The following is a 22,232-nucleotide window of genomic DNA, read 5'->3' on the forward strand; positions in this document are numbered from 1 at the left end:
ACCGTAATACAATATTAATAACATTTCCCTTCACTGCATGCCTGATAACGAATTGCTCTAATTTCCAAAGTTACTGTGCATTTGTTCTTGTCGCATGTTCAGGTTCAGTAAGTGTCACATCAATGCGCAGCTGTAAAGGAATATTTAAGCACTTTGGAAAGAGGCTACTTACTAGGGAGGGATTTTCTATTCTTGATATTTTGCTGGGATCAGTGTTTAAGACAGCATAGATTGCTTTGTCTGAATCACACATTTCTAATAACTTCAAAACAGGAAACCTATAGAGTGTTGAATTCTCATATATTTAGTTTTTTAGTGTACATGGAGACAACTCTTATGTCCTTCCATGTATTTGCCTGTCAGGCTTGCACAGATTAGATAGCATTTCTAGTCTTTGTCCTTCATCTAAGAGTAAGACAAAACAATAAATGGAAGCTGAAAATTAATGATGGAAAAAATATTTTCTTGTCTTGAACAGTTAATGCCAAGTCATTGTTTACTATTTTTGATTCCCCCTTTTAAAATCTTACCATTTTTATATTATCATTTTTGTTATATACCTTTTTCTTCAGACTTTTTTTTTCCTTTTCTCATGCATGTTTGAGGTAGCCAACTGTTGTAGTTATATGCAGTCACTAATACTCCTGAGAAACACTACATATCCCTGTTTGGACTCTGACCTAACCTGGGCATCATGGACAATTTTCACTCTTGAGTTATGGTAGATAAAGAGAAGGGCTTTGCTCTTTGACTCCTTCCAAATAATGTGGCCATGGTGCTGATGACTTCTAGCTTATTAGGGTCAGCAGGAATTTCAAATTCTGCCTGACATATTCTACTGATACTATCATCTTTCAAAGAGAATTGAAATTCAATGATCATTACAGGTCTTTTGGTATTTACAGCAAAGGAATGTATCATAAATCTGAAGACGGAACAGGATTTCACCCTCCTCCCTATTCTATTATGATATTGCCTAGGAGCTTATGTTCCAGTGTCTAATGAGAAACTGGAAATGGGTAAGGAGAGAATACTAATCTGAAGATAGGGCACGTAAGAATAAACCAAAGACCTTGCAGAATTTAGTTTGAGTACAAAGACCTCTGACGCAGCAGGTCTAGATACTAGTTGCCAAAGAGAAACAGGTAACATACACAGGACAATTTTTAACAGAGTCTCCATTTGATAATATGACAAAAATCCAGTTTAAATGTAATTTCTGAATTTCATGTCATTTAAATTTATCCAGTTCCTATGAGCTAGAAAGACTTTAAGGTAATTTTATCAGCAATAACTTACCTCCAATAGCAATACTGTGTCTAGATAATACATTTTATTCATATTCTATAAAAGTTATGTGGTAGATGGGGAAAAATAGTGATGAGTTGGTTTATACTGAATGTGAAGCACAATTAGAACCAGCAGTCAATATTATCACTAGGCTTCTTTGTTCTGGGAAGGATTTCCTCAAAGGACGTCGTTACATTTTTTAGTATTTTTTGCAGGTTCTCCAAAAACTTATTGGAATAGTAGGTGCCTATTTACCATATTTGTTCTTGAAATGTAAATAAATGTGCCACATCATCATTCCTACACAAGTTTTACTAGAATTAATTCTGTATTAACCTTTTATTTCTTTGAAATAACTTTTTTTTAATTATTATTATTTTTATACTATAAATAAAGGCAAAAAGGTGGGTGTGAAAAGCAACTACAGAAATTTGCAGCAGCCTATGGCAGATATAATGCACCTGAATTAAATTTGTTTGTTTCAGTGGAAATTCTAAGTTCATTATTGTTCAGGAAGTTTCTAGCAATACAGTGACAGTTTTAGAAATCAAACTCTCTCAGGAAATTTGTTTATACTTCTTTTTTTATTTAAAAAAAATCATAATTCTTGATTTTTTCTTTGTCAAACAAAAACTGATTTTTGTCTTTTGTGAACAAGGAAAATCAAACTGATGCAATGTTCATTGTTTTTTGCACAGCATTTCAAAATTCAAGGCAAAATATAATTGAAATAGAAGAATATTCCATAGACTGCAAATTATGGATAGACAATTTTCTAGCTAGTTCCAGTACATAGTTTCAATAGTTCCTCAGTTACAAGTCTTTTAAAGGTATTTTACATATTTAGCATGCTGAGCTTCAATTACCTGGTTTATTTTCAGAAATGTTAGCAATGGTTCACAGGCTCCCCAAACACCTACTTTTTTAAAAAATAGGCTCAGTTTCTGCATCCCACTCCTTTAAGCTCCTTCTGAGCTGGCTGATTACTGTAATAACTTGGCCTCATGTTATGGCAAATTTGCCCTCGGGTTAGCCCTATTAAATTACAATTTCAGAAGCTGTGTTACACAAAAGCTTACAACAAACATGGGGAAGGTCTAGTATTAGATTGAGTCATCAACTAAACAATTTATTTAGAATGTGAATAGGTGTAGCTCAACAGCACTTTATGTATTTTAGGCTTTTTTCTTTCTTTTTTTTTTTTTTTTAATCTGCCAAAGAACACTAGAATGTAATAAAAGGAATGTCAGAAATAGTGTTCTTATCCCCCAGAAGCCTCATCAGTTATTTATACATCAATTGCTGCTATTTTTGGGGGTTTTATTACTTTTTAAAAGTGTCTCCTAGAGATGTCACCCAAGTCTGCAGCTCTGTTATGCTTGGACCTGCAGTGTTAGATAAATAAAGCCTTAGCCTCAAGTCGACCTGACTGGGAGAGGAACAGCTATTTTCTACATATGAAGTGGTAATACATATTTATAAGTTTAAGTATGGGACTCCAGCATTTGCATTTTAGGGCCTATTCATCTGCAAGTTTGTCACTATTTACATTTGATCTTCCAAGAATGGCTTGCTATTAAATGCCACACCATTTCACCCATAACTTATTTTATGAGCACCTTAGAACATGAGAAGAAAACCAAGTATCTTTTAGTTGTATAGCAAATCAGAAAATCTCTTGAATGTTCAGCCCAGAACAAAATAATGCAAGACTTGAATGTTCAGCCCAGAACAAAATAATGCAAGACTTGGACTTACTAGTCTGTGTCAAAGCTATATGAATGGTATTTGAAAATGTGGAGGAAGTAAAGAATGATGGAAATAAAAAATATGGACCTAGAGATTCAGTCTGCAGATCAGTGTTGTGCAATAAGCCCAAACTTATCTAGTTAGCCACTTAATTAAATGAATGAAGTACTAAAATAAACATCCTGCTGTAATGGATTTGGTAATAGTTGCATCTGAATGATTTATTTTCACCGTTTCAGGTTTTTATGCAGTTGATTGATTACTAAATTCAGTCTTGTAGTTTAATAGTAAATATATGTAGTGGCCCACATGATTTAATGACCAAAGAATTCAGCTTTAATTTACTATGAGACCAAAAGAGCCAGAAAAAAATCATGTTTCAATTGCTGGCAGTTGTTATTGCTGTATTTTATAAATTCAGGGGCTAGCATACATATAGGAGACCTAGTCATATCACTAGCATTCTAGCACAAACTAGTAGTTAGCCAAAAATACAGTTTTGGTTAAATTAGCTCTGTCCTACTTTTCTACTTATTTGTAAGTACATGTGTAGTACCACCTAAAATCACAGTAGCATTTCACAGCAAGAACTGCTCCACTGGGAGTAAAGATCCCTCCCTCCATGACTGCTATTTTTGCTAGCAATGTCTAAGTATTTCTTATGACTGTTTCAGGAATATTCATCCAGCAATATATCATACTTGCTTATATCCTACATTGTTTGCCTTCCTCTGGAACTGTAAGCAGTTTTTGAAAGGTGGAACTCAGAAGAACATTTGTGTTAGTAAAACTTCTTCAATGAGTGTTAAGTACAGTAATGGAGTCATTCAATTGAACTAGGGGAAAAAAAAGAAAGAAAGAAAAAAAAAGGAAACAAATTCACACTAATGTTTTAGGCTATTTTGTGGAAATGTTATAACACTTTAAAAATAAATTCTCATTCAACATCCTAGAAAAAAATAAATATGCAGAGAAAGTAACTAAAAAAAAAAAAAAAAAAGAGAGAGTTTTCAGAATATGTCTTCCCCTGTTGCTTCCAAAAGCAAAGTAGAAAAGTAAGAGTTAAAATAAGAAAGAGGGGACAGCAACTATATGGCATTTTTTATTCACATACAAAACTTAATTTTACATGGTCTGTTGCCACAGAAAATGAATTATTAGAGAACTATTTATCACTGGAGGAAATCTTTGGAAAAATTAGGATGTATAAATTGTATCAAAATACAGTAGCTTACCCTACTAGATCCACTTCAAGAAAATAACGTAGCAGTCTGATGCTGCCAATATTTTCTGATCCCGAGAGAAAATAAAATTGTATCAGTGCTCCTTCACCCACTGGTCTATAGTTTTGGAAACTGCACTTTTTAATTGATTACAAACATTAAGCAGAAAATGCATGACAGGCATCAAAATATTTTAATCATTTCCACGTTAGAGTTGAAGATGAATGGGTAAATTGTGACAAGCCAAAACACCCCAAAATCTGGAAAGATATAGAAAAAGAGGGAAAAACTGGTCCAGGGGTTAAAATACTGATCTGTTACTCTGTTCTCAGCTCTGCCACTGACTCCTTGTTTGACCTTTAGCAAGCAGGCTTGTCATCCACTTTCCTGGGTGTTAGACCAGCTCTTTAATGCCTCAGCTCTCCCTATGTAAAAGAAGGATAATAATGCCCTGGAGAGCAATTGTGATGATAAATTGTGAGAGGCTTAGACACTGTGGTGATAAGCACCATACAAAAACAAACCACAGCAACATAAAACTTGGGGTGTCACTCACTGTGCTGCTAGGAGGTATTATTCAAAGTGACATTTTCATATTATTTATTATAAAGAAGGGAAAAATTTACTTCTCTTTTCAATTAGCAGTAGAGCAGATGAGATAAGAGAGAGAGGAGTAAACACTGAGTGATGCCATGCCATGCTAAGACTCGTATTTACACCTCTCCCTCTGGCAGCCCACTTGAAGTCCCAAGAAAGCAGAGATGGAGCTGGTGACGGATGGACTGCAGAAAAGACACTTTGAAGGGGCTTGGCACACTGTTATTCATGTCCTAAGCCAATTCCTTTTTATACAAAAGAAGTGAAATTACGTGCTTCTTAACAAATAGATCTGTGGAACTGCTTGCCAAAGGATGCTGTGAGTGTTAAAATTTATGTGGGTACAAGGGTGGAGAAAGAGATGAAAGAGAAACCCAAAGAAAACATAGAAAACACTAGATGTCATAGAGTTAAAAATAGTAGCTAGCTGGGAAAGGATGATACCTGCTTGCCCAGTTGTTGTTTTTCACTTGGCACTGACTTATGATACCACTGGGGACAGCACACTGACTTTAAAAGACCCTCAGATGGACCTGCTCAAGCCTTTCTTAAGTCATTTTGAAATAAACATGCCAGGACACACACACTTTCTTGTTGCCAAGACCTAACTCACACCTGGCTCCAAGGGGAGCGTACAAGGTGGTACATCTTCACACCACATGCTGAGGCTGCGTTAGGAACAGCACCGCCAAGGCCAGTAGCTTCAGCAGAGACCTTCCTCCATGTTAAAGGGGGAGCTTCTCTTTCTCCTCTAATACAAGGAGTCCACATTTCTCAAGTTGTCCTTTCTTCAGAAATAAGGACCCAAATTTTTTTTTTCACATCAACAGGAAAGTGAGCCTTTATTTTGGAACAAGTATGATTATCTGCTGAGGAACATTTCCTTGTCACAGAGGAAAAAGCTGCCATGCTAAATCAGAACAACTGCACGTCTCACGCGGTACATCTTGAGTTGTGTTTCTCCAGGGTATCCGATTAACCTCTGGAGAGAGGATAACAAATATGTGACCTAAAACCACTCTTGGTACTTACTAAGTAAATGACTGATGCTGCTGTCAGCTCACAAATGGAGGAATAGTAAAGAACTACAGTAAAAAGATGTATAGCCATCAGAAACTCAAGCTCTCGCAGTTCCCTGTGTGTGTTCACTCATGCATTAGCATTGTTCAGCGTGCCCTATATATGGGCCTCCACTCACAGAAAAAGCAGCACCTTTGGATTGAAACGTGCTTCAGCTCTAAGACAAACACTTTAATAGAAGGTATTTGCTACCGGTACAAGATACAGAGTGCAGTTTAATTACACAGCCTGTGATAGTGGATTTTTCTCTTTTAATTTCATTAGAGTGCAATAATGCTAATCCATGCCCTGACCTGCTGGTGTGTTTAGAAAAGCTATCGGTCTTATGCCACTGATATAAGTCTGAGGCACTGGTGTGTGCAAGGGCAGGACAGGGTTTGGACATGGCAGAGCTTCCAGGGGGCAAGGCCACCTGTGTCACCAAGAGGTGCTCCACAGCGTGGCAGCTCCTTCACACAAAGGCTGGGCTGGAGCTCAGCCTCTCACTGGTGGCCAGGGCTTCAGTGCAGGATGTGCAAAGGGCTGTGAATCTCCTCTGCTCTGTGTCCAGAGAAAGGATGCAAGATTTACCTGGTCTATAACAGCTAGGTGCCGGTGTGATATCTGCATCACAGCAAATTAAACCAGCATTAAAAAAAAAATGATGACCACTAATGCTAGAGCAGGGAGCTATGGTACAGCTCAGACTCACAGTAAATGTTATTTTATTTGGTTGATTTGGTTTTGGTTTTGATTTTGTTTTGTTGTTGTTGCTGTTATTTGTTTTGTTTTGTTTTGTTTTCATGAGGCTCCATTGATGATTTTATTCCAGAGGACCTCTTTGTGATGTCAGCTGGCATGGACTGCATAATGTTTTGTAAAGTTGTAAATAAATAAATTGTCCCCTAGTTTGCACATGTTGACAAACACAGCATCTCTCATGTCTGTCTCTGCACACACCCATTCTGAGTCTACTGAAACACTTGAGAAGTGTTAAAAAACAGGCCTGCAGACCTTTCTTTCACATTGCATTTATTCTACATTTTCTCAAGGCAAAAACAAGCACAATTTCTCTACCAGCTGGGGTACACTGTGTTAATTTTTATAGAGTAAATAGATGCAGACAGACAAAGCTGTAAACATGTACAAGAGCTATCCAAGGTTCAGGGATATGACTACAGACGCCCTAGTATGAGCACCATAGCAACAACCTCTATTACAGCTTTTTAACCTTATCTTAAAGATATAAAGAAGGAGAGGAAAATGGTTAAGGCATTTGAAATGTGAAAGATGAAGTGAAATTCAATTAAACACCATGGTTTACCTCTTTCTCTTCAGCTGTAGAGAGGAATTCTTTTAGACATAAAATACGTTTATTTTTCAGTCTTTTTAATGACATTAAAGTATTTAACTGTCTCTTTAGGGAAAAGAGAGGACCCAGGATTGTTGCTGCTCCTTGAGCCTGATTCTGATTCTTCAAAGACAAAATAAGAGAGGACAGAAGAGCAGAGAGACTTGTTTAGATCTGGTACATCTCAGACTGGTGGAGCATTACAGAGAGATGCATTCACTGCCTCTCGTTGTGCTGTTGCTAAAGATACCTATTTTTTAATTTTTTTTTCTTCTCCGCTTTCTTTCTTTTTTTTTATTTTATACTTTTCCTTCCTTCCTTCCTTCCTTCCTTCCTTCCTTCCTTCCTTCCTTCTTTCCTTCCTTCTTTCCTTCCTCCATCCCTCCCTCCCTTCCTCTCTTTCTTTCACTTTTCTTACCTCTTTTTCCCTAGCAGAAACCAAAAGGCAATGGATGCTCCACCCCAGGAACAGCATGGGGAAGGCACGGAGGAGACCAGAGCCCTGCGGGAGCCCAGGACAAAGGTGGTGGCAGGCCCAGCCTCAGCTGCCCTTTCCCTGTTTCCATCTTCGTGGAGGATCAGAGCAATGATGGACCCATGGTAGCACAGTGAGGGTCCCCAAACACCCCAGAGATGATCTGGCTCCTGGCCCACCGGCCTTGTTTCTCCTTTGGGTACCAAAGGCAGCCCCAGGCTGAGACGTGACAGGAAGGGCCTAAGTCCATGCCTGCCCCTGGTGCCAGCAGGTGAGCCCTGCCCATAGCAGGGATAGCAAGGGGACACATTCCTAGCCCAGGCACTTGAGGTTTGAGCTGAGTGTTCCTTATGTGAACTTTGTGGAAACAAATTGAAATTTTCTTCAAGAAAAAGCAACCAGAATAGCTATTTTCCAATCAGCTACAATCAACAGTTATGATTATAGTAATTTAAATATCATTATTTCATGTTATTAATAGCACCAGCATTCAGACAAAACATGAAGTGACTAATCTGAGACAACATAAATGATAACCATGAACTCGAGTTCTCCCAATTCAGTGCTCACACTGCCATGCCAGGAAAAATGCATGCATTTGAAAACTGCCACCTGAAACTGCCTCAGGAGCGCTGCACCCACACACAGCCTTTTACAGTTTTTATACTCCCCGCGTGCTGACTGCAGCCCTTCCTGATGGCTCCATCCTTACTTGTGAATTTTAGATCTGACTCCATATCCATTTAACCTCTTGACAACCTGAACAGATTTCTATCCAAGGTAGAAAAGAAAGAAACTCGCATCCCATCTGTATCTTTCTCCACACATTTCCCTGAAATAGTACTGGTGGAATAGGCTTGATAGCCCTTCATGGCACACTAACTTTTTTGTAATCAACTCTTTGTTTCTTTCTTTCCTTCTTTCTTTCTTGCCTTCCTTCTTTCCTTTCTCTTTCTCTCTCTTTCTCTCTTTCTTTCTCTCTCTCTCTCTCTCTTTCCTTCTTTCTTTCTTTCTTTGATTAGTTTTAGCTTCACAATGGCATAGAAACTAAACCACTTCTGAACACATTTTATTCTCAAGGAATAACTGAAATAATGTCAGCAATAGAGATGGGATTTTTTAATAACCAGCATGCATCACCTAAGATAAAGAGTTCCAGTTCTTCATTTACATTGTTTTCCTCACTTAAAAAGGGGAAGAAAGGGCATGCTCCATTGTACTTCTCTCATTGCCTTGTTTTTCCCATCTGCTCTCACTGGCCTTCGTGCTCAGGGCACGTGCAAAAATGCCAGCTGTTCTTCACTCTTTGGAAAGGGATGGCATCACCTACTCATAACTGAGGCTCATGGAATAAGTGCCACCTGACAGCACTTGCTGAAAAGTCCACTCTCTTTCCTTGAATCTATTTATTCTGTGCTTCATTTCTCCCTCTGATAAATGGCAGTAGAAATGCTTCTTTACCGTGTTTATTCAAAACAAATACTGGAAGAATGGAAGTAAGGAGAAGTCCGTATTGCTTAAACACAAATAACTGCTTTTTAAATGAAAAAAAAAAAAATCAAGCAAAGTGAGTATAAGGGATGCAAATTATGCGTTGATGTATGGGCCCAAAATGTGCGGCATCAGAATGGTAATTGTCAATCCACCTGCAATTCCCTACACCCTGCAAGACTGCTTGGTATTACCAGACAGTCCACATGCATAGTTAGAATTACAACTGAATCATGTGCCAATGGAAGGATAGACAAGGATGAATAGAGAGAAATGGATTTCAGGCCTAAGAATTTGTTTCCAGTTACAACACAGAAATCATGCACAGATGTATTTATTTCTTCTGTTTATATGTTTATGCTAAACAACAACAAAAAAAAAAGAAGAGAGCAAAAACACATGAATCATCAAGAGAGCTTCAAGGGGTACCAATTAGGATGCATCTGTTAACATCAATGGATCTGTGCTCAAGATCTGGCTGTAAGTGCAATTTTCACAGATGTGTAATATAACAGTACTGTTTCATAAAGGACATATGCATACTTCGCTTGCTGGTTATTTAATTCAAGCCTCGGGAAGAACTGGGGAAAGAAAAACACCATACAATTTCCTCTTGGGACTGATGGAAAGACACCCACAGATATGATCAACACTCTAAACTTCTGTAACACAACTGGATGGCACGTGAGTAACTACTTGCATTTCAGACCACCGCCGCAGCAGTTCCCGGACACGATGGCATCGTCTTCGACAAAAAGACCTGGCGGATTTCTATGTCAGCAGCATGGCAGTGCACTCCCAGGCAGCCTTTTAGGCTCTTTAGATATTAGCTTTCACAAAAGGAGTCTAAAGATTTGTTGGTGTTCATCTTGATTAACACTATCTGCAGCGATGAAACCAGCACTCGTGCCCACAGCACATCTTCCCATCAGGTTGCACAAAGGGTCCGGAATGAGGCAAACACTGAGGCTGGATGAATCTAATAGTTCTCAATCAACTAATTTGGGGTGGCAGTTTTAATCTCTCAAATTAAGACATTTGAGTGATTGATTTTCAGACTTTAGACAAGTATATATAGGATTTTAGAGAATTTAGACAGTGTAGAGGCTAACTCTATAGCAGTATCATGAACCAGCTGCGCAGTGGGAATACCTCTGCTTTCAAGCTTACGTTGCCCCCATTCATACAAGCAGTGCAACGCTCTAAAGTTGTATCTCTGCAAAAATTCTAGGGCTGTTTTTTAAGCATTTGACTGTTTCCTGAAGATGAAACACTAAAACATCTTTTACAAAAACACTCTTACCTTGTAAAGCCTTGGTGGCTCACCAGGAAGGCATCAGAAGGAAAAAATAAACATAACAAGCAAAACAAAACAAAACAAGAAACACATACAAAAAAGCTTGTGTGTGAAGCATAGCTTGATTCCTCTAGTATGTGTCATTACCAATAAACATTTAGGTAACTGGAAAATAAAATTTCAAGGCTTATAAATTTTAGGTGCTTCTAGAATTAGACTGTAGTGGAGGAAAATTCATTGAATATCACATTTTGGGTGCTGAATATTTAAATACATACTCTAAGTACTAATACAAGCTCCCAAGATCATGGATTTAGCCCAATATGACTGGTTTAAAATGACCGGTTTAAAATGACCAACTCTTCCAACTCTTTTATCCAAGTATTTTGTAGTATGTTTTGTGTCTATTAAAAAAGGCTTATTTTCATAAATTCAAGGAAAAGGGAAAATAAGATTTTCAGCCATTTAAAAGGATTAAGCAAAAGAAGAGAAAGGAAGCGGAAACAAATCAGACTAAATGTTTTTATTTCCAATTTTGTTTAATATGTGCTACACAAGTTTGTGTTGAAAATGAAAACCATTCTTTCATTAAAAATATTGACCAGCTGTAATCATGTATTTGTTTGAAATTGTTCCCATGGCAACTGCAGCCAGAAGCTGAAAAGAGCTTCTGTTTTTGTTTGAAGAAAGACTTAAACCCTGAAAAGCTCCTCTGCTTTGCCCAGTTACTAGCTAGTCTCATAAAATACAGTTCTGCCCTCCAACCATGATTTCTTGCATTCAATATCTTTTCTAAGAGGAGGTTCTAAGACCCACACTGAAAGTGTATAGAAGAGCCCAAGAGAAGGATAAATAGATTTTTATCTGAATATTTTTTTCCTACTCAGTGGCATAAAGTCAAATTTCCCAGTTCTTCCTCTTTTGTACTCTCTGTAACAAAGCAGTAAGAGACTCAAAGCACACCTTATATTGCCTGTTGAAGGTGTTACATGAAACATCCTACAGGAGTGCCTGCACCTGCCTCTCAGCTATGGGGAGAGCCACAACATTTAGCTTCGATTAGACACTGTGACATTTAGATGGTCAAAATAAAGCAAAATAAATTGTGGCGTATACCTTGTGTACAGAGCATGCTCTGACAGCCAGAACATATTAGCAGGAGTTTGTGCCACACTGCATTACTCTGTTCTGACACTCAATTACAGTGTACGTGGGGTTGTATTAACCAAATCCTGACATCTTTATTTAGGTAAATAATACTGTTGCATTTAAGGAGCTATTCACTTGCATAAGTACTAGAGGAGCCAGGAAGCTGCATGGTCATGTCTGCAGGGCTTTTTTCTCCCCAGGATTTACAGAGCTCTTTGTCACATTTTCCTTATCACATATTCTTGGCAAATACTATTTCCACATGCCAGAATTAGAGTGCTCTCTTTCTCAATACACTCCGATTAGGAAGAAAACCTCTCGAAAACACACACAATGGCAGCACTACAACTATTCTCAGAATAAAGTCATTTCATAATCTCATTTCCCTCATTCCACAGTATAGGCCTGGTATCAAAAAATCACTTCACTCTTGACAGCAACATGCATGATGCTTTTGAAGATCTTTATCAGCAGATGCTGCATGGAGTATTACAGCTTCCTGCTTTGCATCAAGCACATACCAAAGTAAATTTGCTAAACCCATGGCTTTGCTGTACCCAGTTTGTAGGAGACAGACGGCGCCTGAAATTGCTCTCCTGTTGCAGTGCTATTCATGAGTCAATTCTCCTGAGAGACCACATTGCATATTCAGCAGTTGTCTGAGAGCTGCCTTATCCTGGTGCTGGTGATTTTTCAGTCACTGTTTTATTCACAAATGAAATGCAGTGCACTGGGGCTCTGTTCCCCAACCTTTATTCAGTCACCTCTGGGAGGCTTCCTGCTTTAACTCCCTCACAACAGAAAAGCAAATCCAGATGAAAGGAATTGACAAGAAAGCCTGGAGCTCTCCCCAGGTTGTGTGCTCCCAGCTTATCTAACAAATTGTCACATTTCAGTGCAACAAGGCAGACTGGATGGTACACGAGAAGCTGACCTCTAAGGAATCACTTTATCCCTGGTGCTTCATAGGGGTGTTGAGCAGAGATAGAAGAAAAGCGATCAGATAACTCATCAGATAAACTGGTGCTCTCACTGGAAGCAGAATGATTATCTGGGCTTGGTGGCTGAAGATATGGACCCAACAACGTAGGCAGTTCCTTAAGTGATAGTGCAATTAGGACCACAGGCAAAAGAGATTATAAAGTAAGCCTATAATTCTATATTTAAACTTCCTAGCAGACCTCATAAAAATATAAAAATAAAATAAAAAGCGACCCCCAAGGATTCTCTTCCTAAACTGGGACCACAACGGGTTTCTAGGACACTGCTGCCAGCACTAGCTGTTGCACAGAGCCACTCTTCGTAGCGGGAGCATCCCACAATTTCAGCTCTGCAGTGGCCTGGAGCTGTCTGAGACCAGCACAGTACTGTTCCTGCTGACAGGTTTTATCTGCACAACCAGCTCTTCACCACCGGCACTGACAGAGCCTAATGCGTCTGGCTTTCCTTCTGCAACGCACCGATCCTGCACAGGTGCAACCTGCAACCTCATTTATTCTGGTATCCCTGCAACCACAAACAAAGACTATATTCCTTCAAAATAAAATTAGGTTAACAGCATGCTGACTTCTGCAAATAAACAAATGTACCTTATACAAATAAGGTCAAAAGTCAATGAACAGAATTGTGAATTTAACATTTATGTACATGGAAATAGCTAGATGCAGCTTATCCTCTTCTTTACTGGGGAAGAGTTGCAGTCTTGTTCTTGTTCTAAGGCTCATTCATATCTGTAAGGCTGCACAAATTGTACTGAGGGATTCTGTGGTAAACATGGTACCATTTTTGTATAATTTTTTTCTAAAACTTATTTTTTTAAACGCAGCACAGCTTTTAAGTGAATGTATTTAAAAGCAAAACACTTTTCAGCCCTCCCACCCTTCAGAATCCCATGATTTGGCTTATGTGGAACAATCCTTGCAACAAAACAGAGCATCATGTACCCTTCTCTTTAGAAGTTCTCTGTCTTCAGGTATGAGCTGAAGATGTGACTTCAGGTCTTGGGTTACTCCTGATTTCCTTTCTATTTCACTGTGACTGCTAACAACTGTAGCTTCTTGTACTGAAATTTGTAAAACATCCCATTTTTTTTTACTGATCATCTGGAAAATGAAATAGAGAGCATTCTTACTAAATGTGTGAACAATACTTAAGTGGGAAGGGCAGCAAGCACACTGAAGGAAAACATCACACAGTGACGAAATGGAGACACGGTTAGCATAGATAGTCTGTTGTACAGAAGATATAAAGAAAATACTGTACTTCATTTACATGAAGTGGATGAGCTGTATCAGTATGGGAGACAATTCTGAACACCTCAAATTTCCTGCATTTTTATATGGCTGGCAGGACTGAGCATTAGCTGGGCAGAAGCGTAAGAGGGCCCTGGGTGGTACTTTCTCAGAAGGAAAACCAGTGTGCATCAAGACAGACTTGGCCCTATCAGGCCTCCAGTTAACCATGAAGCTCCTCACTGTTCGTCAAACCACTTTGTAACCTTCCAACCACATGGAAAATAAATAAATTAAAAATTTATATGTAGGTATTCATTTGGGTTTAAAACAGTCAAGGAGCATCACATTTTCTAAACTATTCATCCTGCCTGGGGGAAAAAAAAAAAAAAGAGGGAAAAAAAAAAAAAGGATGTTGATTATGAAGGAAACCTATGTTAAAGCACAGACTTGATCTCCCAGCTTTCAGGATGGAGATACAGCTTTTTCTGTGTTCCCCAGTGAAAAGCAGACATCAAAGAGACAAATCTTTTCTTAAGGATTTTTTTTGTGTGTGTGTGTGTGAGAGAAAAATATATCTTACATTTTTAAAACAGAACAACTGAAACAACTGTGTTAAAACTGTCATGGATTACTCTTCCTTCTCATTTGATAAGCTGAGAAAATGCGAAAATCTATTAATTGCATAGGAGTTGTAAAAGAAAGAAAGATATTGTTTATGGAAGATTGAGATTTTTTTTGTATTATCAGAACACAAATTTTGTTAAAAATATTGCAAGAAAGAATATTTTAGATAGTCTGAAGATCCGAAAAAATAAACTCTCAAGGACAGCTTCTAATTCCTGATGTGCCCTTTATATTCTCCAAGATAGAACCATGTGAAATGACTACCTTTGAAAGAGGCCACTTTCAAAAATGATGCAACCCTGAATTACTATATATTCCTATAGTGTACAAAGAGGAATGACAAACATACTCCTGTGTAAGTAGTACACAAGCCAATCTGCAGATACAGACACAATGGTAATTTTAGAACAATGAATTACCAGTGATCAACAGCAAATTAAGAAAAAACAGCTGGCATACATTACTAGATTTATGTCTAGTAACAGTCAAGCCATAAGCAGAATGAAAATATACTGGGAAAATATACTTTTACTCCAATTAGCACAGACATTGCCCATCTATCCACTCAAAATATTTTGTAAAGGCCTTTCAATGCATACTTTTTATGAAGTAACTTTTTCTCTTCCTGAAACACTCTGCATATGAATATTTTTGTTCAGTTGAACAACCACAAAACCACTCAGACTTTTTTAAAAAGATGTCATTCTCAAATGCATTTTATCAAGGGCTAAAGCCTAACACCAATGCTCAAACTTATCCAAGTTCTGACCTCAGATTCTGAGTGCTAATTTGGCTTGTACCTGCCACTTTCAGGTTTTAATTTATTTCCTTACTTAGTCATCTTCCTTCAAACAAAAGTGTTTGAAAGTACAAAATCTCTTTTCTGAAGGTAGGTCTCTGGCATAATTAAGAACAAGCTCCAAAGAAGTTGGCTTTTTCCAATTATAATTGAATTTCCTGCATGTATAGCCAACTAAGCTATGTTGTGCTAAAACCAAATGCCTATCTCCTGCTCTCCGGAGGAATGCTTGAACATTGGGAAAAAAAAACTGCTTTCAGTTGATGTGGCTTTCAGGCTTCTTGATACAACTGAGATGGAAAAAATAATTAGGGTAAAAAAATAATACACGAGAAAGCACAGACTGTCCAAGTACAGAGATGGACTTTATCAGTTTGCACTAAATAGCCCATTTATATTACAGCTTGTCTGCAACACAAAGGCAAGCAGTGAGCACACCGTGAAGTCTTTCACAAGCATTGAGTCTGACCTTCCCTATCTTGTTCCCTGTGAACGACAAGAAAATGAATAGAAAGAAAGCTCTGCAGACCGGAGCTGCTGGCCTTGCCAGCCATTTTGCAGAAGGGGAACTGGGCGGACAAGCCGCAAAGGCTGGATCCCACCAGGAGCACTCTGCTGGCAGGATCACGTTTATCACTTTCACCATATTGCCTGACCAGTACACATGTTCATACGAACTCTCATGCAGCACTCAATGACCTGTGACAATAAAACTTCTCCTAAAGTAGCTTTCACAATTTGGTAGGCAAAATCAGAATGCTTGATGCTGGGACAGCTATGTCTGCACCAGTCGTATCAGCACAGCAGCAAAAGCTGTCAGCACAGAGCAGAGGAGGAAGTGGGTCAGCTGAATTAGGGGACTTGGCATTTGGTGCTTTGAAAATCCTGCTCTCAGACTCTCAGGAAGCAAGAGCCATCTATGAAAGGCAGTATAATTACTGGCTCTAGGTTGTATTAAGATAGCTGCATAAAAACTTAACATTCCCCAGAAGAAATAAAGGTGTTAAAATAGCAACTGGGTAAATACAAGATAATGAAAGAAAGCAGCATGATTTCCCCAGGTTCAAATAAAGCAGATGAGCATTTTGCAGAATTGACCTTATTAAAGAGACATTGTCATTTTAGAAGTTAATCTGAAAACAAAATTATGATAGCCATGAGTAAAGATATCTATTTATAGATATCTATATATCTATATAGCCATGATAAAGATATCTACTAAATACAATGATTATTTCCACAAAAATGTTAATCTTTTCAATTCCATTTTTACATTTTTTTCATTGCAGAAGTGCCAAGTCCACGTAGGTATTTTCACTTTCTTTTACAGTTGATTGAATTTTTGACATAATGTTGATTGTTTCTACCAGAATATCCAGTCATTCATTCTTGGTATTAATTATCCTTTATTAGGCTTAGAATGTATACTGTATTTCATAACAAATTAATATATAATAGTGAGGACAGGGAAATGAAATCTCAACTTCGTTGTTTCAAGGAAACATTTTCAGTTCAGTCACTGCAGAACTCTTTATAGAGAGAACACTTTTCCCTAGGGTGTATTTTTTTTTTTTAACAATATCTTTCTTGTTAAAGAAACCTTTAAAATTGAATCTTTTTTTAAAAAAAAAAAAACAGCTTGACTTCAGAGACAAACTAAACAACTGAGTAAGGAACATTTCTGGCATGCTAATCCAGTATCTGTATCTCTGATAAGCCAAACCAGAAAAAGAGATAGGAAAATAAACAAGCTTTTAAAATCCTACCTTGTCTAAAGGGCACTCTGCAGGTTGTACACTGTTATCTACAACGTGATTTTGTTTCAACCTCTCTTAAGAGACGTAGCAAAGAACTTCATTACTCTAATTAATTACACTTCAGTAAATGCACTCATGAAGAAACTGCAGCATACATGAACACCACTACCATAACAACACCGCAGAAAATGTGATAGATACATACCTCACTGCAAATGGCTGCACAGGTCCAGAAGCCTATGGATACTGCATGTTTTTTAATCTATGGACACCGAGGATCGTGTCAATTTCAAACATTCCAGTAAGTGCCCATTTCATTTTAAAAGGACTGAAGTATTTTAAAATCTTTTCCTTTGAGTCTTTATATGGTGCTAGCACCAAGTTTGTATGATAACATGGAAAAGCAAATCTCTCTCAGCAAGAGCTCCTCTTAGAGCTTTTCTGGGGCATTTCGTTCCCTACCAGTGCAAACCTTTAATTTACAAACACCACATGGTCCTTCAGGAGGGATCACACTATCAGTGGAAAACCGGGATAATGATAATGCTAAGAGGAGCCTACAGCAGAGCCCCCACATCTGCTAAACCTGAGGACTGACCATTTTGCACAACTGATAAGACTCCTGAAAATCCAGAAGTGGGGCCAGTTAGTGAACAGGAATTGCCTCTGGACATGAGAGAGGTGCTGTGCACAGTGGAAGCTAACATTAAGTGCCCAGTGAAGAAAGGATAACAAAGCTACAGTCCAACATAGAGAATTCACTTCTTCAATAAATTACACCATTATTTCTCCTGTGTAGATTAAAGTGTCACTGCCCAACAACTGCTATTTTTTCCTGTTCTCTCCATGTTTTGGCTCCTTGGTCAACGGCCTCAGGTAGAGGGGAGATGACAACCACGATGTGGGTATAATGTCCAGGGTCAGGGACAAGATGAAAAATAATGAACTTCCAGGGGAAAGCAATTAAATGGGGTGTTAATGAGAGGCTCCTTCATTTCCAATACTTTCGATCCAAGTAAAATGCATTATATAACCAGGCAGAAACCAGGAGAGTTGCTAAACAACGCTGGGGTGGTTTTGTGTTTTTGTTTGTCTTGTTTTTGTTTTTTTTTGGTTGTTGTTGTTTTGTTTTTTGATTTTTTAATAAGTCCTAATTCTACAGTCAGCACAGTATTAAGCACCAGTATCAGATACTTGAAGCGTTTTATTTTTGCTTCATCTGTTTAAAAATAAGAGACTGATAAGACATCCTTTTCTCATGCTAGTCTAGTGAGAATGAAGAACAATTTGCCCCATGTGGATAATGTTCAAAATGCTGAAGAATTTGGCTTTATATTAGTTATTTTATTGACAATGACAATTAAACCCAATGGGCTTAATTTGACCAGCTTGTCCAGTATGCACATCTTGGAAGACTTCAACTGTGAAATAAGGATGCTAATACCTATAGTACACACACAGGAACTGCACACACACCAAGGGCCTTCCCCTGTCTTCTGAGTGACTCAAAGATGAATATAAATCAAACATTTATTGAAGTGGGCAGTTACCTAGATAGTACCTATTTTGTAAGGTGAGAGAGATTTTAAGGTTAGCACATTTCTTTGAATATGCACTGCATGATATGAAACTGATCCAGATCAGGGTATGACAGTTCCCCACTAGAACAGTTACAATCACTGAGCTGCTTCAAATTTGTGATGAGTTAGAGTTGCAAATTAGCCTTCTGCTACTAGACATGCAGATTATCTGTTGAGGATAATAAATTGACATTGCAATCAATATTCAGATTTCGCATTGTATCAACATCTTATCTGTGAGTAGTGCTGCTGTTTCCCTTTTCATATAGTAACAGCCTAAGGTCTGGGCTTGGGAGAAGTCTTACTTGCATCAGGTGAGGATACTACAGCTTTCAAGTGCTCCTTGCAGCCCTGACTACAGCTCAGCTTTTCCTACTGCTTAGTCTTGCACAGGGGCTGTTGGAGACATGACTCTTCTGAACCTTTTTCTGAAACACCTGAGCCTCCTCCAGAGGCAGCTCTGACCTGCCTCAAAATAGGGCAGACCTTACCTTAACCTACCCTAGCCTTCAGGAGGACATACAAGATGCCTTAAAACACAGCAACTCTGAACTCCCACTACCCTGACACGCTCCTTTTTCTGTGAGAGTGATGACTTCTTTCAAGAGACTGAAGAATGCAATCAGAAAATAATTAGGATTATCAGGCTAATTACTACATAGAACATTTTCTAATGTTAATAGTGATAAGAAACACTAATTGCTGTTTACTGTGGAATGAATATTTAAACTTGTCAAGTGAAGAGGGAAAAAATGTTTTTTTCCACTGGGAATAGATGACAACTGCAGACACACATACAAAGTAACATTTTAATTTTTAAAATGAAATTGGTGTCCTATTAATACAAAGGCATAGAAACTTCATACCTCAAAAACAGCAAAATACACAATCACAGTACCCTCACAGCACAGCATTTGAACACAGTTCAAAAAATCCTTTGAAACCAGCTTGAATATCGTGAATTATCAAATACATGCATTCCTTTTAATTTATATTTTCCTACTACAGTTTTTAGGGTTCATATTTACGGACTTCTTTCCATCAACTAGAAGGGTTTGAAAATTAACTCTTTTTTGAAATGTAAAACGATATCCTCGTAATTTAGAGAAATTTGGGAATAAGAACTTCAAAAATACCCACATAAAATTACAACAGTTGGCAGCACTGTAATAAAAAAAAAAAAAAAAAGAAAACTTTTGAAGGTATTACATGTCCATTTACAAGTTTCCCTTTTCTACTAACATATATGATGACATTGCTTCAAGAAGAAAAACACTGCTACGGGTTGCAAATATTTAAGACTTAAAACTTAAATTCTGAACTGAAGCCACATTCCTAGTTCTACTGAAGTAAATTTATAAACAAAAGTGAAAAGATGAAACTACTCTGGGTTGAAAGGCTTAGTGCATATGCATACACTGAAGATCTGGACTATCAGCTACCACTGGAGAACACAGACTGCAGAAGTAACATTCAAAGCTTATTAACAGCACAAGATTAAACTAAATTAGCTAGACTAAGAGAAAATCAGACAACAGAGGACTTGTGGGTCATCTACTTCATCTCTTCATGTCATCTGCTATACCACAGCTTATTACAAGAATACATAAATACAAGAACAGTAAATCAGTACCTGCTTTATATAATAAATAACCTTTCTATATAAATTATGAACAGCTACAGTAAAATCAGTGCAAAGCACTGAAGGAACACTGAGTCCTGTCTGCCAGAACGTGCATCACAAAACACCCATATTTCATCTGTTGCATCATTAAACGAATCATCGAATGGTTTGGGTTGGAAGGGACCTTAAAGATCACTCAGTTCCAACCTCCTGCCATGGGCAGGGACACCTCCCACCAGACCAGGTTGCTCAAAGCCCCATCCAACCTGGCCCTGAACACTTCCAGGGATAGGGCATCCACAGCTTCTCTGGGCAACCCAATCCAGTGCCTCACTGCCCTCAGAGTAAAGAATTTCTTCCAAATATCTAATCTAAATCCCCCTTTTTTCAGTTTAAAACCATTACTGTTGTGGTATCACTACACCCCCATAAGAGTCCTTCCCCAGCTTTTCTGTAGGCCCCCTTTAAGTACTGGAAGGCCACTATAAGGTCTCCCTGGAGCCTTCTCCAGGCTGAAGAACCCCAACTCTCTCAGCCTTTCTTCACAGGAGAGGTGCTTCAGTCCTTTGATCATCTTCATGGCCCTCCTCTGGACTTGTTTTAATACATCCATGTCTTTTTTGTTCTGGGGGCCCCAGAGCTGAACACAGTACTCTAGGTGGGGTCTCACAAGAGCAGAGGGGGAGAATCACCTTGCTCAATGTACTGGCCATGCTTCTTTTGATGCAGCCCAGGATACGGTTGGCTTTTTGGTCTGCAAGCGCACATTGCCAGCTCATGTTGAGCTTCTCATCAACCAACACCTCCAGATTCATCTCATCAGGGCTGCTCTCAATCCATTCTCCACCCAGCCTGTGTTTATGCTTAGGGTTGCCCCAGCCCAGATGCAGGACCTTGCACCTGGCCTTGAACTTCTTGAGGTTTGTATAGGCCCACCTTTCAAACCTGTCCAGGTCCCTCTGGATGGTATCCTTTCCTCCAGCATTATGACCGCACAACACAGCGTGGTGTCATGGGCAAACATGCTGAGAGTGCACTCAATCCCACTGTCCACATCACCAACAAAGATGTTAAACAGTGCCTATCCCAGCACTGACTTGTGAGGAACACTGTTCATTACTGATCTTCAACTGGACATTGAGCCATTGACCGCAACTCTTTGAGTGTGACCATTCAACCAATTCCTTACACACTGAGTGGTCCATCCATCAGAAGATGCACTGATGAGAACTGAAAGATGCACAACGCTCATTGTGAAGTTCGACAACGTAAAACTACAACTATTTACAATGTCAGAAAATTGATATTAAAACAATACAAGTGTTATCTAAGCTGCATACTTCATTCTTTCTAATTTTTAAATAACTTCCTCTTCCCTAATTGATTCTTCAAATGGAAGTCTCCCTCATTAATCCATACTTGCATGTGCAGCTTTTTTGGAATTAAGAAAGTTCTTTTTCTTTTTCCTTGGAGAATTATGAAAAGAAAGTACTGGATCACTCTGCTCACGGAACAAAAATACCTTCTCCCCTGTGTCTAATACTTCTATGGATTCAACGGTTGCAGTGTTCAAGGAAACATATTGACCAGACTGTTCCATAGGAGGATGCGTAGACAAACATCCACGATGAATGAATGCTTCTTCTTCCAGGAGGACAAGTTGCTTCTTCTTTATCAAGCTACATTAATGAGAAAAAAAAAAAAAAAAAAAGAATTAAAAATGAAAACTTGGCAGAAAAACAGCATCACTTTCTGTATCATACCATGACATAGGAGTGGTGACTTTCCTCTGGAAGCTAAAGAAAATCTTATTTTAGACAGAAATGTAATTTCTCTTCCAATCCCCAATAATTTGCATAACATTTTACAAGATACAAAACTGCATAAGAAAAGTTAACCTTATACTAAGTAACATAGGGAAGGTGAGGCAATG

At 38.4% G+C, this 22,232-nt stretch overlaps 2 protein-coding genes across 7 annotated transcripts in view; one reads left to right on the forward strand and one right to left on the reverse strand.

Moving 5' to 3' along the window:
- STK32B (serine/threonine kinase 32B) overlaps positions 1-7,896 on the forward strand; it is a 192,795-nt gene extending 184,899 nt beyond the window's left edge. For both annotated transcript variants that reach the window (XM_040556327.1, XM_040556335.1), the window contains exon 12: positions 7,705-7,896. In XM_040556327.1, the coding sequence (XP_040412261.1) occupies positions 7,705-7,873 (169 nt within the window). In that variant the 3' untranslated portion in view covers positions 7,874-7,896. The remainder of the gene's footprint in view (positions 1-7,704) is intronic.
- Positions 7,897-19,470: 11,574 nt separating this feature from the next.
- Positions 19,471-22,232, reverse strand: part of EVC2 (EvC ciliary complex subunit 2) — a 70,724-nt gene continuing 67,962 nt past the window's right edge. For all 5 annotated transcript variants that reach the window (XM_040555510.1, XM_040555507.1, XM_040555508.1 and 2 more), the window contains one exon: positions 19,471-21,978. In XM_040555510.1, coding sequence (XP_040411444.1) covers positions 21,708-21,978 — 271 coding nt within the window. In that variant the 3' untranslated portion in view covers positions 19,471-21,707. The remainder of the gene's footprint in view (positions 21,979-22,232) is intronic.

This window comes from Cygnus olor, chromosome 4 (genome assembly GCF_009769625.2).
Source record: "Cygnus olor isolate bCygOlo1 chromosome 4, bCygOlo1.pri.v2, whole genome shotgun sequence".
Lineage (NCBI taxonomy): Eukaryota > Metazoa > Chordata > Aves > Anseriformes > Anatidae > Cygnus > Cygnus olor.